The sequence below is a fragment of the Zeugodacus cucurbitae genome, chromosome 5 (genome assembly GCF_028554725.1).
Source record: "Zeugodacus cucurbitae isolate PBARC_wt_2022May chromosome 5, idZeuCucr1.2, whole genome shotgun sequence".
NCBI lineage: Eukaryota > Metazoa > Arthropoda > Insecta > Diptera > Tephritidae > Zeugodacus > Zeugodacus cucurbitae.
This window is the reverse complement of record NC_071670.1, coordinates 69,230,211-69,248,705: the sequence shown is the minus strand read 5'-3', so window position 1 is coordinate 69,248,705 and position 18,495 is coordinate 69,230,211. Positions and strand designations below refer to the sequence as shown.

The 18,495-nt window shown below is 40.3% G+C and overlaps 3 protein-coding genes across 3 annotated transcripts; 1 reads left to right on the top strand and 2 right to left on the bottom strand.

Moving 5' to 3' along the window:
* The first annotated feature begins 90 nt into the window (after positions 1 to 90).
* On the top strand, positions 91 to 8,832 carry LOC105215548 (serine/threonine-protein kinase ATR). The gene is made up of 6 exons (XM_011189519.3): positions 91 to 558; positions 617 to 3,140; positions 3,203 to 3,496; positions 3,571 to 7,767; positions 7,832 to 8,560; positions 8,623 to 8,832. Exons 1-6 carry the CDS (start codon positions 308 to 310, stop codon positions 8,746 to 8,748), a joined length of 8,121 nt encoding a protein of 2,706 aa, XP_011187821.2. The 5' UTR covers positions 91 to 307; the 3' UTR covers positions 8,749 to 8,832.
* A 605-nt stretch (positions 8,833 to 9,437) lies between these two features.
* On the bottom strand, positions 9,438 to 14,025 carry LOC105215549 (uncharacterized). The gene is made up of 4 exons (XM_011189520.3): positions 13,046 to 14,025; positions 12,816 to 12,984; positions 12,411 to 12,728; positions 9,438 to 12,347 (listed from the first exon to the last, which is right to left on the bottom strand). Exons 1-4 carry the CDS (start codon positions 13,402 to 13,404, stop codon positions 11,934 to 11,936), a joined length of 1,260 nt encoding a protein of 419 aa, XP_011187822.2. The 5' UTR covers positions 13,405 to 14,025; the 3' UTR covers positions 9,438 to 11,933.
* Positions 14,026 to 14,171: 146 nt separating this feature from the next.
* LOC105215606 (uncharacterized) lies at positions 14,172 to 16,262 on the bottom strand. The gene is made up of 4 exons (XM_054231248.1): positions 15,650 to 16,262; positions 15,384 to 15,552; positions 14,802 to 15,119; positions 14,172 to 14,719 (listed from the first exon to the last, which is right to left on the bottom strand). Exons 1-4 carry the CDS (start codon positions 16,018 to 16,020, stop codon positions 14,306 to 14,308), a joined length of 1,272 nt encoding a protein of 423 aa, XP_054087223.1. The 5' UTR covers positions 16,021 to 16,262; the 3' UTR covers positions 14,172 to 14,305.
* Between the last annotated feature and the right edge of the window lie 2,233 nt (positions 16,263 to 18,495).

The following is an 18,495-nucleotide window of genomic DNA, read 5'->3' as shown; positions in this document are numbered from 1 at the left end:
CATTCTTATTACATAGTTCCCAAAAAACACAACTGAGGCATTGAAATAATTATTATGGAAATGAATAATTGTACTTTAAAAAACTCATAGAAACTTTAATAGAATCTCTGGTAGCGCTCTCTGGTTGCTATGCTGAGTGGAATAAAACGTTTTTCAACACTACGAATTAATCGCTTCGAATCAGCTGTTCAAGTTTGTTTTGGCGCCGCAATTAACAATTTAATTTCGCAATTGATTTGATAGGATGGGAAATAAGCACAATATCTTATTTAATTAATTTCTTAATAAAAATTTATTATTAAGAAAAATGTCTACACGACGAAAAGATATATGGAAATTGCTTTACAACCTGGTTTCGCGAGATGGCACAGACTTGAATGATGTATTTGCATTTGTGGACGATATACTCTGCAGGGAACCGTCGCTTATACGTCCTTCGTTGCGTGAATTAAATAATCGCTTTCAAGACACTTTTGTGCTCTGGATTATAAACAAATTTATTAATGGGCTAAGTGACACGAATGTTAATTGTAACACAAATAGTTTCAGTACAGAGGGGTAAGCAGTTCTTTTTCATTCATAGAACCTTGTCACATCTGTAAAAACTACATTTTAGAATGCGTGGACGAAATATAGAATTACAGGAAAAGATACTACATTCTTGTCTGGTTAACCGTGCATTGTTATTTGAACGCTTAGTTGCAGCATATATCCGAGCTATAGAACAATTGACAAATGGGCTGCAATTGCTTGATGAACAACAGCAAACAAACCAAGATGGTGGCGAGTTTGAACAATACTTGGAAGTTACAGCATTTTTTAGTGAAGATTTATGTTTGCGAGAGATTGACGCAGATTTTTCATTCAAACCTATACGTGTCTCCTATCAACAAGTGGATGAGCGAGTACGTTCGCTATTGCAAGTGCTACATAATGCCGCTCTTATTGGGTACTCATTGTTTCCACAAATATTTGCCGAATCGCTTCTAAGTGTGCTGCAAGTCGTACGTGAATGTGATTTAACTACGAAGTTGTTGGCGTTACGGTATTGTCAAAGGATATTTGAATTGGCAGGTCAATGTACTGAAATACTAGAACATTATGGCCAACTAACTATGCAAGGGTTAGCGCTAATATGGGGTCAAGTTCCACTTTGGCTACACGCGCGTTGTATTCGTTTGGAAGAATTGGATGGCTTTAAAGATGTGAGCATTGCTATATTGCGAGTATTAAAGGGGTTCAGTAATGACTTGCAGTGGACACGGCGCGCTTCAACTATGTTGGCCTTAAGTATTCTATATAACTGCGCTGAATTGGAGCCAAAAGCACAGCATAAAAACGAGGCTAAAAATTTAGATGATCTTATGCGTGAGATCGTTGAATTTATTATCCAATTGCCGTTGGAAGAAGGCGAGGAAGATGTCATTGTTGAAGATGCCGAAAAGCTTATGGCATTATCTGAGAAAAATGTAAACGTCTTGCTACTTTTATCGGTGATACTTGCGCGCGCAGATGATAAAAGCGAAAAGCGACTGCGGGTTTTGAAGTTCTTTAAAGAGAGAATTTTCGATACATTGAATATGCTCGAAATAAAAACTGATTCACTAAAGCGCTTGAAGTATTGGATGCAAGCACTAATATACGCGGAGCACCGACTTTGCCAACGTAAGCAGTTAAATGCTTTACGTAAGAGCACCGTCGAGCAAGTGGTACAGGCAAATTACTACAGTAGTATTAATTTATTTGCAACGTTAGTGGACAACGAATATACTTCACAGTTGGATCGAGTTATTTCCCGTTATCACGATAATTCGTTTTTAACAGATTTAAAAAATTTCGAGCTTTCGTCGTTATACGTTGATATTTGTGCATTGCTTATGAATAGTATTAGTTTACGAGGTGCCATTGAGGTCAAGACACAGCTTATTTTGTTACAACGCATAAGTAATTCCATAGAAGCCGCCACGCAGGAACGTCGGCCGTCATGCAATTTGCAGGCAGCAGCATTTGAGTCATTTCGCGTGCTTTCCACTTTACACATTGACGGACCAGTTGAGTTAACCAATCATTTACGAAAGCTCTTCGAGGGCATACTGAGTAGGATCTTCAATGCGAATCCGATATTAGAGTCGGCAGAATTGTTAATGAAGTTTCGCAAAACATTCTGTGAACATTTCCATACACTGATTGCTTGTGGCTGGTTAACCTTTGAGCGTGTTTTGCGCGAATTTGTTGTTGCAGTCGCAGATACGCCGTCCATATTAATGGATATGCTGCGAAATTCCTACTGTCCAGGTGCCGGTGCTGGCACATGCCACTTATTTCTAAAAGTGTCACCCTTACCCACAACTCATGCAGACTTGCAGCACTATATCATTGTTTGCCAACTTTGTAACGAAAACGTTTGTGCAACTGCAACACATGTAGAGGCGTATATACGTTCCAATAAAGTAATCTTACTTGAGTGTAAAAGTCAAAATAAAACTCTTGTGAAAGCGCAGAAACCGCTTCCGCTGTTGCCGGCGGCGGTGCGTCGCAAATTATGCGAAACTTTGCTCACACAAAAAGTCGCTGAATTTACACCGATTGGTCGTCATCTGCACTTTTCACGCATTAGCGCCGACGATTTATTCAGTGTGTTGCAGAGGGTGCAGGATATCTCTAAACTGAATCTTGAGATATTACACACACTAGTGCCAAAATTGATTGCTGCCGGAGATGAGCAACTTCTCATGAAATTCGCCAAATTTCTGCTGCAGCAAATACTGAAGTCTCTGCAAACACAAGCCACAGTTACAGCAGCGTCTTCCTCGAGCTCGTCCTCTTCCGTGTCAACGCCCGCCTCACAACGCCAGACTCAGCTCAAGTTGCTAGAACTCCTTACCTGCTGTGCGCACAGCGACATAAGTGAAATATGGCTTTTTCATCTATTCAAATTGACCTTCTTTTATCTGCTGCACCCGCAATCGGAGGTCGTGCAGGAGGCTGTGCTGTGCGCAACCGAAATGTGCGCCAAACATGGCTTGCAACCGGTGCGGTTGTGGAATTGGTACAAACGTGATGCGCTCACACTGGTGGTGCAGTTGGCAGTGCAGATATTCCTGAAGAACGGCGTGCGGCTGACACGCTCACTCAAAGCTGTAAGTTTGTTATACTAGCTGAAAATTTAGTGTGTAACACATCTTTATGCTTCTTCCAACAGTTTACTAAAATGCTGGGTTTCTCGTGCGTGCAAGAGTTTATCTGCCGTTACTACCGTCTTCTGACAACGATGATTCTGCCTTACTGTGTAAAGGAGCCGTTGTGCAAAGGACTCATCGTTTGCATTTCAAAAGTGACACGGAAGCCGATCTCTACGATTTTCGTCGCTTCGTTTCTGCGCATATACACACACATCTATCTAACGGAAGAGGCGGAAGTGGGGAACAAGTGCATTGAATTGATTGTTAGATGCACTGAATTCAGTTTGAAGAAATTAATGAATACAGATGTGAAGGTAGGTTTTACTTTTTAATATTATTCTACAGAAACATATGCCTCCAGTGTAAAATAATTTTAAATTTCACGCAGCAAACGGTCTCGGAGTTCCTCATCTACTTCAACCGCAATCCGCAGTTTGTGATGAAGGCGTTTCAGTGTCTGCTATTCAACGATGGGGGCAGCGGCAGCTCAAGCGAAGCTTCAAGTAGCAAGTCTTCGAAAATTGCGAGAACACAAAGCGGCAACACCGGTGATTTTGCAAAGTTCATCGCCGATCGGTTTCTAGGCGTGATCACCTACTTCGAGACGTGTCTTGCCGAACCCACGTTCGAGAAACCACTTAAGGAGGAAGCGCTCTATAGTCTGGGGCAGATACTGCGTTTTGTGGGCGCCAAGCATGTCACACAGTTCCGTTTTAAAATCATTGCCATGTTGAGCTTTGTGCTGTCGCTGCAGGATCGTCACCTGCAGTCTATTTGCTTAAAGGTTTGGAATATCTTTTTACACATTGTGAACATTGAAGAGTTGGGGCCGTCACTGAGTCGCATCGTGGCTTCGCTACAACCGTTATTGGCGCACAGCGAATCTGAGGTGAATGCCATTTATGAGTTTGTGATACTGAAGAATGACAGTTTGCTCGGTGCTTACATTCCCGATTTGTATTTTGTCGAGCAACTCAAGGGTGTAGCACCAACCATAAGTCATTGCGTTGCACGCCAAACAGAGATACTGAAAAGTGAGCGCTCGACATTGTTAGAAAAGTTCGAATTTCTTTATCGGCAAATTACCAATGAGAATTCACAAGTTCGTATTTATGGTCTCACGTATTTGCGTAACTTCGTGGCGGCACATCGCGCCGACATCAATCATATGGTGTTGAGCGAGATGCTTGTCGATCCGCTAATTGAGAATCTGGTCGATGCCTTGGTGGCTGGCTGCAAGCACGAGGACACAAATTTGCAGTTGTCATCGGCTAAGTGTTTGGGCGAGTTGGGCGCCATTGATCCCAGTTATATAACCACGAACCACACTTTCGAACAGCGCGATGAACTGCCGCTGAGTGTGCACACCGATGGATTCGCCATAATGGCACTGAGTGAGCTCTGTCGCGCCTATCAATTTCAAAAGGACACCAAGTACGTTGATAATTTTTCTCTGGCCATACAGGAGACCCTTGCGGTTTGTGGCGTATCGCCGTGTGAGAATAAAAAGCTGAACGTGTGGGAGGCGTTGCCAGCGCGCATGCGTCAGGTGATGGAGCCACTGCTCACTTCGTGCTATACAAATTCTCGTCGTGAGAGTACCTGCGCCGATCATCCGATTTTCAATAGCTCTTACTGCCGCAGTTACGCCGACTGGGCGTTCAATTGGTCTGCGCGTCTCATTGACTTTGTGCAAGCCGATGAAACGAAGCATTTGCTGAACTCCTACAAGCCGAGTATAAAACGCGATAACAACACGCTGATCACATTTTTCCCTTATATATTACTGCATGCGCTACAAGATGGCAACGAGAGTCAACGGCAAAAGATGTACGAAGAGTTTGAGGCGGTTTTTAGCTTCAGTAGTGCCGGTATTGTCGAACAACCGGTCTACGAGGCATCGGGTCTGAAGGAGTTCGTTTCGGCTAAATACGCCACTGATTTATCAACAGCGGGTGAGTCGGCGCAACGGACGCGCAACGGTCAGACGGCGCAATATGATGGGCTGGAACACATTGGACGCACCTGCACGAAACTGTGTTCGGAACAAATTGACTTTCTGCAGCGTTGGGTGCGCGAATGGCAACGCATAAACAGTGTTGGCGGTAAGGTGAATGAGGCCGATAAAAATTATAAGTGTGTACGTGATTTTCTGCAACGCTTCAACAAACTATTGATAGCCAAGGCCAATTATCACTCCGATGAATATGCGCGCGCACTAATGTACTTGGAGGCGTATATTGAGGAGACGGACACACATCAACGCCTGCAGGAGCAAATTTCATTTCTGATAGAGATACATGGCGAGCTGCTGGACGCTGATTCAGTCGAAGGTGCTGTATATGTGAAGAAGACGAGCCTCAGCCTCGACGAAGAGATTATGGTCAATCGCATCGTGGATCGGCCGCAAGAGTTGCAGACCTGCTACGAACAGTTAATGTGCAGCGACGAGCCCATCAGTCAGGAGCATATAAAAGGCATGATTAACTGTTATTTACGCATGGATACGCCCGAAACGGCGCTGCTAATCACCGATGGGCTTTGGCAGAAGTTAACCGATCACTACACGGACGATTATTTTAAAGAATGTAAATCGGAACTACTATGGCGTCTGGGACGATACGATGAACTGCAAGAGCTGCTCGAGGACTCAGTTGTACGTCGGAAAACGTCCAATTGGAATATACAATGCGCCGAAGCGTTCTTACTTTACCGAAAACCTATCGTCGACATGCCCTCAAAAGAGCAAGCAACCGAGTTGTCAGATTTCACACAACATTTGGATGAGATACGTCGTAATGTGTTGGCGACAATGCGCAGTTGCTCGGTTATAAATCACAAATCATATCCGTATTCCTATGAAGATGTTGTCAAACTGCATTTGCTCAATGAGATGGAGAAGAATAAGCAACTGACGCACGAGGTAATTGACTGCTATGGCGATGCAGCAAAAGCTACGCATTGTCTTACGAATGTCCGCGAGTTCTTCACCGACTGGGATAGGCGTTTGTGCGTGTTGCAGCCGGTGGTGCGCGTCATGGAACCTATACTCTGCTTCCGCCGCAATCTACTCGTTGAAAGCAAGCGCTTGCTTTCCGCCGCTTCACCAAACACACAGCCAAAAACGTTGAGTCAAAACGTTGTGGACACCATTGATGCTGAAATCGGCAAGTTATGGCTGCGCAGTGTGCAGATGTATCGCGAAGCGGGTAGCTTGCAGCAAGCGCAGCTATGCATAATGAAAGCGGCGGAGTATGCGCCGAAGACGCTCTTCATCGAGAAGGCGAAACTTTTGTGGCAGAAAGGCGATCAGGCGCATGCGTTCAAGTTGCTCGAGGAGCAGTTGGAGCGCATGGAAACGCAGTGCGAGCGCAACGTACGCACACTCAGCGCGGGTGATCGCGCGCTCTATGCGGAAGCGAAATATCTGCAAGCCACCTACAGCGCCGAGTCAATGAACAGCTGCGCCGAGTTGAATCTGCGCTACTTTCGTGAAGCCATACTTGGCAATCACAATTCTGAAAAATGTTATGTGCAGTTGGCGCAGTATATGGAGAAGATCTATGAATCGTTTTCGGCGGAACAGCAACAAGGCGATACCGGTCGCAAGCTGCTGCTAGATATCATGGTAAACTACGCAAAGTCATTAAAGAGCGGTTGTGAGAATGTTTATCAATCACTGCCGCGACTGCTGAGCCTTTGGCTGGACTACACTTCGCGCTGCGCTTCGGTTTGTGAGGCCACATCCAGCGACCCGGCACTCGCTACGAAGGCGACTTACATGCAAGAGGTGGCAAAGAAAATGAATGAACTCTTAAACAACTGTGCCAATGCGCTGCCCACCGCCATCTTCTACACGGCTTTCTCACAATTGTTGAGTCGCATATGTCATCCGTCGGCCGATGTATTCGCTGTACTTCGCACTATTGTTATTAAGTTGTTGGAACATTTTCCACAGCAATCTTTGTGGATGCTATTGCCAATACTCAAGTCGGCACAAACGAATCGTGTAAAGCGCTGCAAATTGATTTTTACAGACGCGCGCCTCGCAAAGCCTCAATTCCAAAAACAGCTCAACGACTTCAATATACTTGCCGAACGTTTGATTGAGTTGACGAACAAAGACGTGGCACACGATCGCACCTACGAACTGAGCGCGCTTGTTAAACAATTGCCTAAATTATTTGAAGATCCGAAATTTTCGAACATTTTGCTACCTTTCGAGAAGTATATGCAAGCGTCGTTCCCACTGACATCTGGCACTTCGTCGTTGGACTTGAATTTGTCGCTGGGCAACTTAGAGCGAACGTCGTCATCCTCCTCATCATCGTCGCTATCCTCCACATCGACAAGTCCATCGTCCGTGCCTGCGAATCCATTTCCCTATCAACAGATTTACATTAGCGGCATCAAAGAGGAGATCACAGTGTTGCGCTCAGCGGCGAAGCCGAAAAAGATTACGATCCAATGCAGCGACGGTAAGTGCTACGAGGTGATGGTGAAACCGAAAGATGATTTGCGAAAAGACTTTCGTTTAATGGAATTTAATGGATTGGTCAAAAGGTTCCTGCATCAAGACTCACAGGTAAACATTTGTTTTTGTAGAACATCAAGCATTGCTAATTCTCACATTCTACTTTCCTACCCAGGCACGTCATCGTTGCCTTCGCATACGCACCTACGCTGCCATTCCATTTAACGAGGAATGTGGTCTGGTGGAGTGGCTGCCTAAATTGAATTCCTTCCGCGCAATTTGTAACTCGGTCTATCGCATGCGCGGCTTGGGTTTACCCGATCGTATGCTGCGTCAGTGTGCGTTGCCTCGAACGGATCCAATAGAAAAGAAGCGCAGCGTGTTTCTAGACACGCTACTGCCCGCACATCCGCCTGTCTTCCAGGAGTGGCTACGTCGCCGATTTTCTACACCGAACAGCTGGTATGAGGCGCGTTGCGCTTACGTCAAAACCGTGGCAGTTATGTCTATGGTAGGCTATATTCTCGGGTTGGGTGATCGACATGGTGAAAACTTGCTCTTCGATGAGACGACTGGTGATGCAGTGCATGTAGATTTCAATTGCCTCTTCAATCAAGGCGAACTCTTTGCATATCCGGAATTAGTGCCCTTCCGTCTTACACACAACATGGTCTATGCCATGGGTCCACTGGGTGTAGAAGGCCTGTACCGACGTTGCTGTGAGATAACAATTCGTGTGCTGAAAAAGCAATCGAAAACGTTGATGTCGGTTTTGCGACCATTCGTTTATGATCTCGTGGCGCTGAATCGTAGTTTTAGCGGTAAGACCAAACCCTCATTGGAGTTGACCGATCCAAAGGCATTGATGGATGTGCGTCGCATCGAGGAAAGACTGCAAGGCTATGTACGTCTTCACGATTATTTAATTCAGCAATAAAACATTTTAACAATTGAACATATTTACAGGTCAAGCGCACTCAGGCCAATAGCATGCCTCTCTCCACCGAAGGTCAAGTAAATTTTCTGATTGCAGAAGCTACAAGTATTGACAATTTGGCTGCCATGTACATTGGTTGGGGTTCCTACATTTGAGAAAGTGATGTACCCGCGTTTCCAGCATCTTATGCGTATTTGAATGTTAAGTTTTTTTATAATAAAAAGTTTCATTTTTTCATTAATTGTTGGATTTTTATTTAGTCTGTTTCAAAACTAGACCATTAGCCCTCTGTGACTGACGTGATATAGTTCTAAATGAGACGTGTTCAATTGATCTGAACAAAATAACATATGGGACGAGTACACAATAAGAAGGTACAGAGAACGAGAGAGTAGATGTATGGAAAATAACGGTACAAAATACTCTTTTGTATCTGTTGGTGTCTGCTAGACTACCACATTAGTCACAGATGGTTAAGCCTAGAAATAGAAGTTTGAATTTTTTTAATTTTTAACTGATCAAAAACTTTGGAGAGAGAACGGAGATTTAAAAGTGGCTCTTATTCTATACAACTTGATTTAGTTGTGGCTTTTAATATTACCTCACATGTTCCTTTTTCTAGATTGCTTCAATACACAATTATTTGTTGAAAAGCCAAGACTTGTAGCTTCATAGCTCAAATAACTTCAAAAACAAAGTATTATCTTAGTGTTACTGCCTTAGATGCCATCGAAGACCAGAGACCGAACCATTTTCAATTGAATCATCTCTACCTAAGAGTGTCTGAAGCAGAGCCGCAGAACATCAACATAGATCACTTACACTACTGTGAGCTTTGAAACTTTTAATAAGACTCTGGTACAATTAGTGACTATTAAAACGTTCACCATCTTGTTGCGAATATTAGGAGTCAGATCACCAGAAATGTCTGGAATACCCTCTTTTGGGTCCTTAGTCGGTATAGTATTGATTCTAATAAGAAGAGGTAGATACGGAGCTTTTGGCGATCCTCAGATAACCACCCGATTTCACCGTAGATGTCATTCTGAAGGGAATATATGTTTCCTTATAAGCCGACCTTTGCATACCACACCTCACCTTTCTTACCGCTGTGTTATCTCATTGCAATGGTAAAATGATGAATCCGCTTGTAATTCAACGTTATCATCGATGCCAACACAATGCGAGTATATGCAAGACGCAGCTGTTCCATAAGCATATGACGCAGCTGGGTACATTTCGAACGATTATGATCCGACCTAGAATTGCTCTGCCACCTCGGCAAGAGCGCAGCTGGCCGCGATGACAAGGACTCAGCTGGATTCCTTGGCTACTGTGTCAAGTGATGGTCATCACTGTTTGCTTTTGTTTTGACTAGCGGTATTGCTACTGTTTGCATTGTTGTTGCTGCTGTTGCTGTTGTTTGCGAAGTCGTGTATCGTGCCATGTTTACATTGTGTGAGGGTGGCTGAGGTACGTATGTTGCAACATAGAAACCATGCACCGACAACAGCACCGTGAGTGAGATTGGCAACAAACTTTGTCTGAGTGGATATTAAGTCTAAATGGGTGCAAACGTTTGCTGGCGACGGCTACTGCTGTTACCACTGTCGCCACCTATTGTTGCCACTTTCGAATGTGAAATTGTCGCTCCTGTTGCAATCACTTTACAGATCTTCAATGTAATGTTATTATTGTTGTTGGTAATGTTATTGCTCTCTCCTCCCGTAGTTGTTGGTATTTTTCGTTGTTTTTTCTGTTGTGCACTGCGGCAATCGGCGCAATCAGTTAAATGCCCAAGCTTGGTACGTGGCATGAACCATTTCTTCCGAATTCGATTCGATTTTTGTCTACCGCCGCCGTAGCTTTGTGGTTGTGCAGCTCGGTTTTCTGTTTGCAGTGTTTTCGTTGGCGGGGAGTACTGTGCCGGGGTGATGCTGGCACTGTACAACTACATGTTGATTGCAGTTTCGGGTCGAGTACATGGCACCGAAATGGCTCCTACTTCATCTCGCCCACAGTCTATCAGCTTTTATACTTTGTTCGTTTTTATTGGTTGGATTTGGGGTGAAGAATATTTTAAGCAAAAATCACTGTGTTTTGCTCTCGTTTTTGTACATTTAAAATACCTACCTCTAAAAAGTTTGATATGACCTACTTTCGACCAAACTAAAGTATGTATTCCGAAAGAATTTATATAGTATTATATGTTTCGAAGTGCAGTTTACTTTAGGGATCGTATATCTGGTCCTAGTGGAGTTGCTGGTAACAAATTGGTTTAAAATTGGAAAAATTTCCGAAAATATAACGAGAACCATTAAAGAGGTACTTCAAATTTCTCGATTTTATTATTATTCGACCTTGAAATAATTCCATAACATCAGGAACGTGAATTCAGTGGATAATAGTCTTCAGTATACGCGAACCTCATTCTATGCTGTATATGGAATAGTCAATTGTCATATTCTACTGTTAGATATGGATTTCGAAAATATTTGCTGCAAAAGTGGAAAACTTAAACACTGTATTTGCCATTAGGACTGCGGGTCACACTGTGGTTGTTGTAATATATGTTTGCCAATGCTTCAGGTATGCATTTTACTCTGCTACCGTTTGGTCACGTTCAAATTTTGTCAACACAATCTGTATGAGCCCATCGCATCTACTATGCCGGTCGTTTACAACAAAAGATTTGGTCACAACATTCACATAAAACAACAACATGCCAATGTTGCATGCGACAAAGCAGTAAATGCAACACAGTTCGCTTTGTTTACACAGTTTCGCATCGTTTTGCCACGAACTAAGTTTGCCTTAAGTAAGCTCGAAGTGGTCTGTCAGTTGCTTAGCTTGCTAAGCGCTAGCTCAGCGGCTGCGTATTGCTATGTAACCATTTTACTGATGGCGGTGAGCTGATGGGCGACGACCGCCGTAACCGCAGTGGAGTGACAGCAGTCGCTTGAAACGGTTTTTGTCCCCCGCTGCTTCACGTTGGCCTTGTTCTCAGTGCTGTCGCCTTCATTCGCCTGGCTGCTGTGATTTTCAATTCAGAAATTTGAATTTGGTATGAAGGAAGTAATATGATGATTAATCAGAATACAGATCTTAATGTGGAAAATTTATAAAATCGATATCTAAGAAACACGCACAAACTCCTGTGAAAAGGGCTCAACCTAATGTAAGTACTTGTAATGTAAGTAAGTTACAAGCTCGAGGCTTAGATTTATTTTTTCGATCTTGATTCGCCATTAACACACACTTATGAAAATGAAATTACAAAAATAAAGATATTCTACTCTAATTATTAGTCATTTAAGCAAACCATGTCATTTTACAAAACTCAATCCAAGACCTTCAATTCATCGAAGCGCTGTAAAGAATATTCCAATGTCTCCATTGTGCGTGGATTACTTTGGAACATTAACTCGATTTTGCGACGAGCAAATTCCTCATCGTAGAATTTTTCCAGAGAATTATCCTGCGAATCCATTGTAAACATGGACATGAGCGGAAAGAATCCGAATGCAACGAAGAAGCCGAAACTTTCACGTTGAGCAATCTCCTGCAAAACATCGGTGAATTTCGGTAGAGGCTTATTGTAAGGCAAAGCTTTGAGAGTCCGCACTAAACTCTCATAGTAAGTTTCAATCAAAGATCCACGATGATTTTTCATTACAGTCAACTGTATACTGGTATTCAAGAAATAATTTATATCGAAGCCAATGCTGCCATAATAGCACAGCTGAAAATCGATCTGCAATTTTGAGTGTTTAGAATTTAAAAAACAGAGTTTGAATGTACGACGCGTAAAACTTACAAATCTAACTTCACTCGGCGCTTTAAATTTCGTTGAATTACTGTCGTATTTGAAGAACATATTATTTATCCACAAATCGCCATGATTTAACACATTCACATGACCTCTTAGTGGATAAATGGACTCAAGTATGCGTTCTGTGAAGTGATCGTAATATTTTAATAATTTTTTTGATATTGGTTCCATCGTGGGGGTTTCGGCAATAAGTGTGGCGAGCTTTAAAAGCTGTGCACCGAATAAAGCTTTAAAAGCTTCCTTCTTGATCGACTCTATATTCAGCAGACCGAAGGCAAAATGATCTATAATAATCTCGGGGGACTAAAGCGGTATAAAAATATAAATTTGGAATTATATTAGAAATAATACTTATTGTATGCCTTTTTGTTTTTCGTCTTTTATATTTACCCTCTCGGCCATCAACATCGTAAGCGCATGGTATTCGCCCAACTTTTTCATAACAATTTGCGCATGCGCCAAATCAAGTCCCACTTGTCGACTCTCCAACGTAAAACCCAACATACTTAGATCCTCGAACATAATATTCTGCTCCGGTTCGGTGGTGGAGTGAAAGTGCCTAAATTTATGAATATAATAACTGTATAGCCTCACTTTTTCCTACGTATTATAATTGCAACCTTGCTGCCAAGCTCCATGGTTTATCCAAGTACCACATGAGCGCCTCCATTTTTGGTTTAATATCCAAATAGAAGATGGTCTCCTTTCGATAGATGTTCAAGCGACTAAGTACACTTTGCTTTTGTTTCGGCATATTTTTTACTATTATCGTCTGTTCGCTTTGCTGATCGTCGCAGGTTTTGTACTTGATAGTCGCTCGAAATATGTTGCTGCAGTAATTTTCGCCACCTATCGTTAGATTCTCTATGGATATACCCAATATTTTAAGATCGCCCATGCGCAAACCGTTCTCTAGTGCTCTCTTAAAGAACTCCATATTGAAATAGTTTGGTATTTCACCGATCGCAAAGGTCGCCATTTCTGTCTCTGTGTTTCCGCAACAAGCTCACTCTGATACTTTTCAATTGAAACTATTTCCTACAGTTGGATTGCGTTTTTATATAAAATCCGCTGTAATTGCAGATTTATGAAATCTGTACATTCAGTACTTTCGGTAAAATTGAGCGCATTACAATTGCCTTTCGGTTTAATTGGTTTCAATTGATGAGTTGTGCCGTCTTTGGGCTTAATATGCAGAGTTCCACTGCATATATTCACATACTGATTGACATTTCTAATCAAAGTTAATACATCATCGAGGGCAGCTTGAATAATAAGTCTATTCATTAGACGTATGTTGCGAATAGCTTTGATTCAATTTTTATTGTAGGAATCTAATTTACTAACAATTGCCGCTTTGGAAGAGACTGCATTATATAATTTTTTATTTTTTTTTTGCCGCATGCCATCAAAAGAAATTTTTGAAATATAGTTCATTTTAAGATAAAAAATGCGATTTCATTACTATTTACATAAATACCTCAATTTCCGAGAGGTTTCCGAAAAGTTTTCTAAATGTTTTTAATTTAAAATTAATTTAGATTAGAGTTACTACTTATCAAGAAATGAAAATGAGCAAAATCTTGCAAAAACTTCCCGGGAAGTGCCTTCACTAAAGATTTACATATCTTGAAATCCTCCTACGTTTAATGCGCTTAAGAAAACATTTTTGAAATAATTAAATTTTAATATATTTTTATTAATTTATTTATTTTACCAAAAAATATAAAAGAAACATATTTCTGGTTGATCTTTCATACACAATTCTTTATTTTCGTCACGACTAAAATTTTAACTAAACTCTCTATATTCTACATTAATATATACATATTTACATCCTCAGCAGCATGCATTTTTTTCTACGAAATATTTTATAGAAACTAAAATTCGTCCAACACACCCAAATCATCCAAGCGCTTCAGTCCATATTTTAGCTGAGCTTGCAGACGTTCCTGTGCAAATATTTTTTTGAATTTTGAACGTGCGAATTCCTCATCCATAAAATTGTCAATACTGTTATCTTCAGATAATTCTTTTGGCATGGTAACTATGGGCAGAAAACCGAACAAACCGAAAAGACCATAAAGTTCACGAGAGCGCAACTCGTACTTAAGATCTTCCAAAGTCGGTATACTGTCGTAATGTAAGAATTCCAGTGTCTCCTTGAATGTTTTATAATACACATTTATGAGATCGTCTCGTCTTTCCTTCAGCAAATTCAAACGAACACTTGTGTTCAGGAAGAAGTTGAGATCGCAACCAGGGCTGCCGTAGAAATTAAGTTGGAAGTCCACCTGCAAATTCACAAAACCTTGATGAATGAATAAATTATGGGCGCTCGCATGTGAAACGGTTGTGAATTGAAATAGTACTTACGAAAATAGCGCGCGTAGGCTTCTCGGGTTGCTTGGGATCATCATAGGCGTACATGAAATTTGTTGTCCAGAGATCACCATGGTTCATTACAACAATACGATCACCTTCACGTTGGTCTGCCAAGTGTGCGCATATGGACTTGAAATTATCGTGGAAATGGTGCAATTTTTGTGCGATTTTTTCAAAACCAGGCCACTCGGCTGCGTTATTGGCCAAATGTTTCAGGGTACCACCGAACATATTCAGATAGGTATCACTCTTTAAGATAGTCTGTTTGCACAGCATACCGTTGACAATTCGTTTGGTAATGTCGGGATCCTAAAATCGATATTTATAGTACAATCACAATGTTTGAAACTTTTGGCGATGCATTGATAAAGAAATTATATTTAAAGGTATACATTTATAGAACAAATTTACTTTAATTTCAAAATTTGTAACACTTTTGTTTCACAAATTAATAATTTAGATTGGTAGCCACTTCTGTTGGGGGATGGGAAATAGCGGTATCTCAAAATCGTTGTTCTGAATAACTCTAATTATATATCGTGGAATAATACGTTCGGTATTCAATATACTTACTCGCTGGGCCAAAACCATTGAAGTGGCATGCAGGCGTCCCGTTTGTTGAAGGATCAATTCAGAATGATCCCAATCGAGTTGTTCCTGTCGCGATGCAACTGCAAAGCCATCGGGTTTCAAATCAGTAAGCACAATGGTGCGAGTGGGTGCTTTGATTGCATAATAACAGCTAAGCAGAAAAAATAAAAATTTCACAATTTAGAATATCCGATAAAATCACTACACTTTCATTTGTCTAGAATTTTATTGAGCTATTGCATACTAACGAGGCACTGAATCTCGAACCACCAACAAGTATTTCCAATCGTGGCAAGACATCCAAGTAGGTCAATTTCTCCTTAAGGAATACACCGACGTCCTCGAGGAAACGTGTGTCTTTCGTGACCGGTATGGTTTTGACAATTAGCGACCGCTGCTCTTGCACCGGCTGCTCCTCATCCTCAACTAGGCGCTCATAGGAGACCAAAACGCGATAGATGCGCGAGCAATAATTATCACCGGGATTGCTGCCCCATTCGAAGGTCACTTCATTAACCGTTAGCTTGATTTCGCGTAAACCCTCCTCAAGCGCGGCCACGAAAAACTCCTCATTCAAATAATCTGGCACGAAAATATTGTTTGGATTTTTGATAACCATTTTTATGAGCTCTATAAATTTATTGCTAATATAACTTTTTTTTTCTATTTACACTATCTCTTAGCCGCGTACGAATCAAGCAACCCGAAATGTTTCGTGCGTTTCACTAAACTGAAATGTTTTGGCCAAATATTGCGCTTTAATAGACGCGCCAAACCGCACTTAAAATTCAGCGATAAAATTAAATTTCTAGCCACTTTGGTTCAAAGCAAAACTTTCTCACACACTCGTATACTCGCTTCACTCTCGAATGAGTATACTTCTGATGAGCGACTGCGAGCTCGACAGCGGTTCGCTTAACTATTCGGATCGGTTATCAGTGATATGATTTGCTTCGCATGCGTTCGTTCTGTTGATATGCAAATTTCAATCAGTGCACCTTACGCTTATTTATAAATATTGACCAATGTGACATAACTGCGAAAATTATGCCAAGTCATGTTCGTATACATCTATTCAGAGCTGGTGCTTTGATAGTGTTCTTCATTACTATCTACATATAGGTAATAATACATTGTTTCATCTTTTCGAAGTGATAAATTTTGCAAATTTTGTTTATGCTGTGCTTTATACTAGATATCAGTCGTACCAAGGTGAGCGCAAATTCCGCTCTTCAGTGCTCGCGGTGCTAGATCGTATGCGCTCGCACACCCCCTTATCTTTGCCATTCAATGCAATTCTAAAATATGTTATCAATTTTGGAGTTAACGCGTGTGGTTGAATATCTTATCATCTGCCTTTATCTACTCAAGTATCTACAATGTAACATAATTATCTAATATTGTTATATTTTGTAGGCAGCTACGGTGTTTATTACCGCTGTTGACGGCTATGTGATTTTTGAAATTGTTAATGCCTGTTCTAAGTAATTATCACGTAAGTGAAAAAAGGAATGAAAATTATTTTATAACCGAATTTAAAATGTATGCGAACTTTGTTTTGAAAATAAATAATTTTTATTTAAAATCATATCATTAAATATTTTCATTAATTTCATTATGAACAATTTTAAAGTCTGTCGTTATAATGACAACAATGACTACCCGAATACAGGTTGACGAGGTCAAGCTTTAAACCTCAGCAAATTAATTACTCATCTTAGTTGACTTGAGCTGACACTCATCACTTCTTGCTGGGAACATCAGATTTTGTGGGGCTTCTTATTGACTCAGCTACCGTTATTTGTTTTCCAGATATTTACTCAGTTGCATCTATGGAAAAAAATCTCTCCAACTGATGTCAATTCGTATATTGACAGAGAGTTCAAACATACAGAGATAGAAAAATATATTTTTTATTCATTGTCATTGTTTTGTATAAAAGTCAACACCATAACTCAAGATAATACTTTTCAATTATTTCCTAAAATAGGTGAGCTTGTATACATACATATATACATATATTTGCCCATATTAATTTCGTACACTCAAGTGATAACTGTTTTAGATTTGAGAGCCATATATTGACGCTAAGAAATAAGAGAAATTCACGAACTTTTAAACTAACTGGTTTTGTCAATATAAATACATATTTTCAAATTGTTTATGCAAATGCGTGAGCAGCTCGTCCGAGTTTTGTAAATTAAGCAATCATTACAGTATACTCTCGAAAAGTAAATCGATTGGTATTTTGGGTAATTTACTTTTTCGAATAATTTACTTTTCCAAATATATACATAAATTATCTGTTTTTATAATATTAAATGCATTTTTAAACTTAAAAAATTCATTCATTTATTTGCTTCAATAAAACATATGGATTTACATGAAAAACATATTTACATTTACATACATACATATGTATTTACTATGAGGAGAAAAAATCTTGAATATTCTTTTGTTTTTTTCTCTTGCAATATATTTTCTGACCATTTTTGTACGACAATTCAAAAAGTCTGACACCTGATTTGCATCGTTTTCATTTTTAAACCAGTGGATCAAGTAGGAGAGTTTATTTACTAAAAAGACGCGATAAACAAGAGAGTAAGTGTTTTTGCAACATTGTAAAAAACGCTGCTTGCTTCGTTTCGAATTTTTTATCACACTCTCTGAAAAGTAAATTTATAAATTTACTTTTTCGAGGTGCATGTGTAATCTTAAAGGTGATTAACTTTTCCGCGATTATTTACTTTCTGAGAATTTATTTCGAGAGTATACTGTATTATGAATTATTTATCTCAAAAGATGTGTGAATGATTGGTTTTGCTCTTTATACCCTTAATAATGATTTTTTTTTCAATAATATTCCACAAAATATTTGGCTAAATATCTTTAAATACGACTGTCACTATAAACAAAATAAGTTTACAAGACAATTCTCAGATTTTTGGACCACCTCAAATGTTTACCTTCATTTCTAGTTAAAATAGTCATCTCTGAGTCGCCAATGAAACATATTTATAAGATTTATAATAAAAAGTAAGGGCTGTCTAAAATACTCAATGCCTTTTATACTATATTGTATTATCTGTTAATT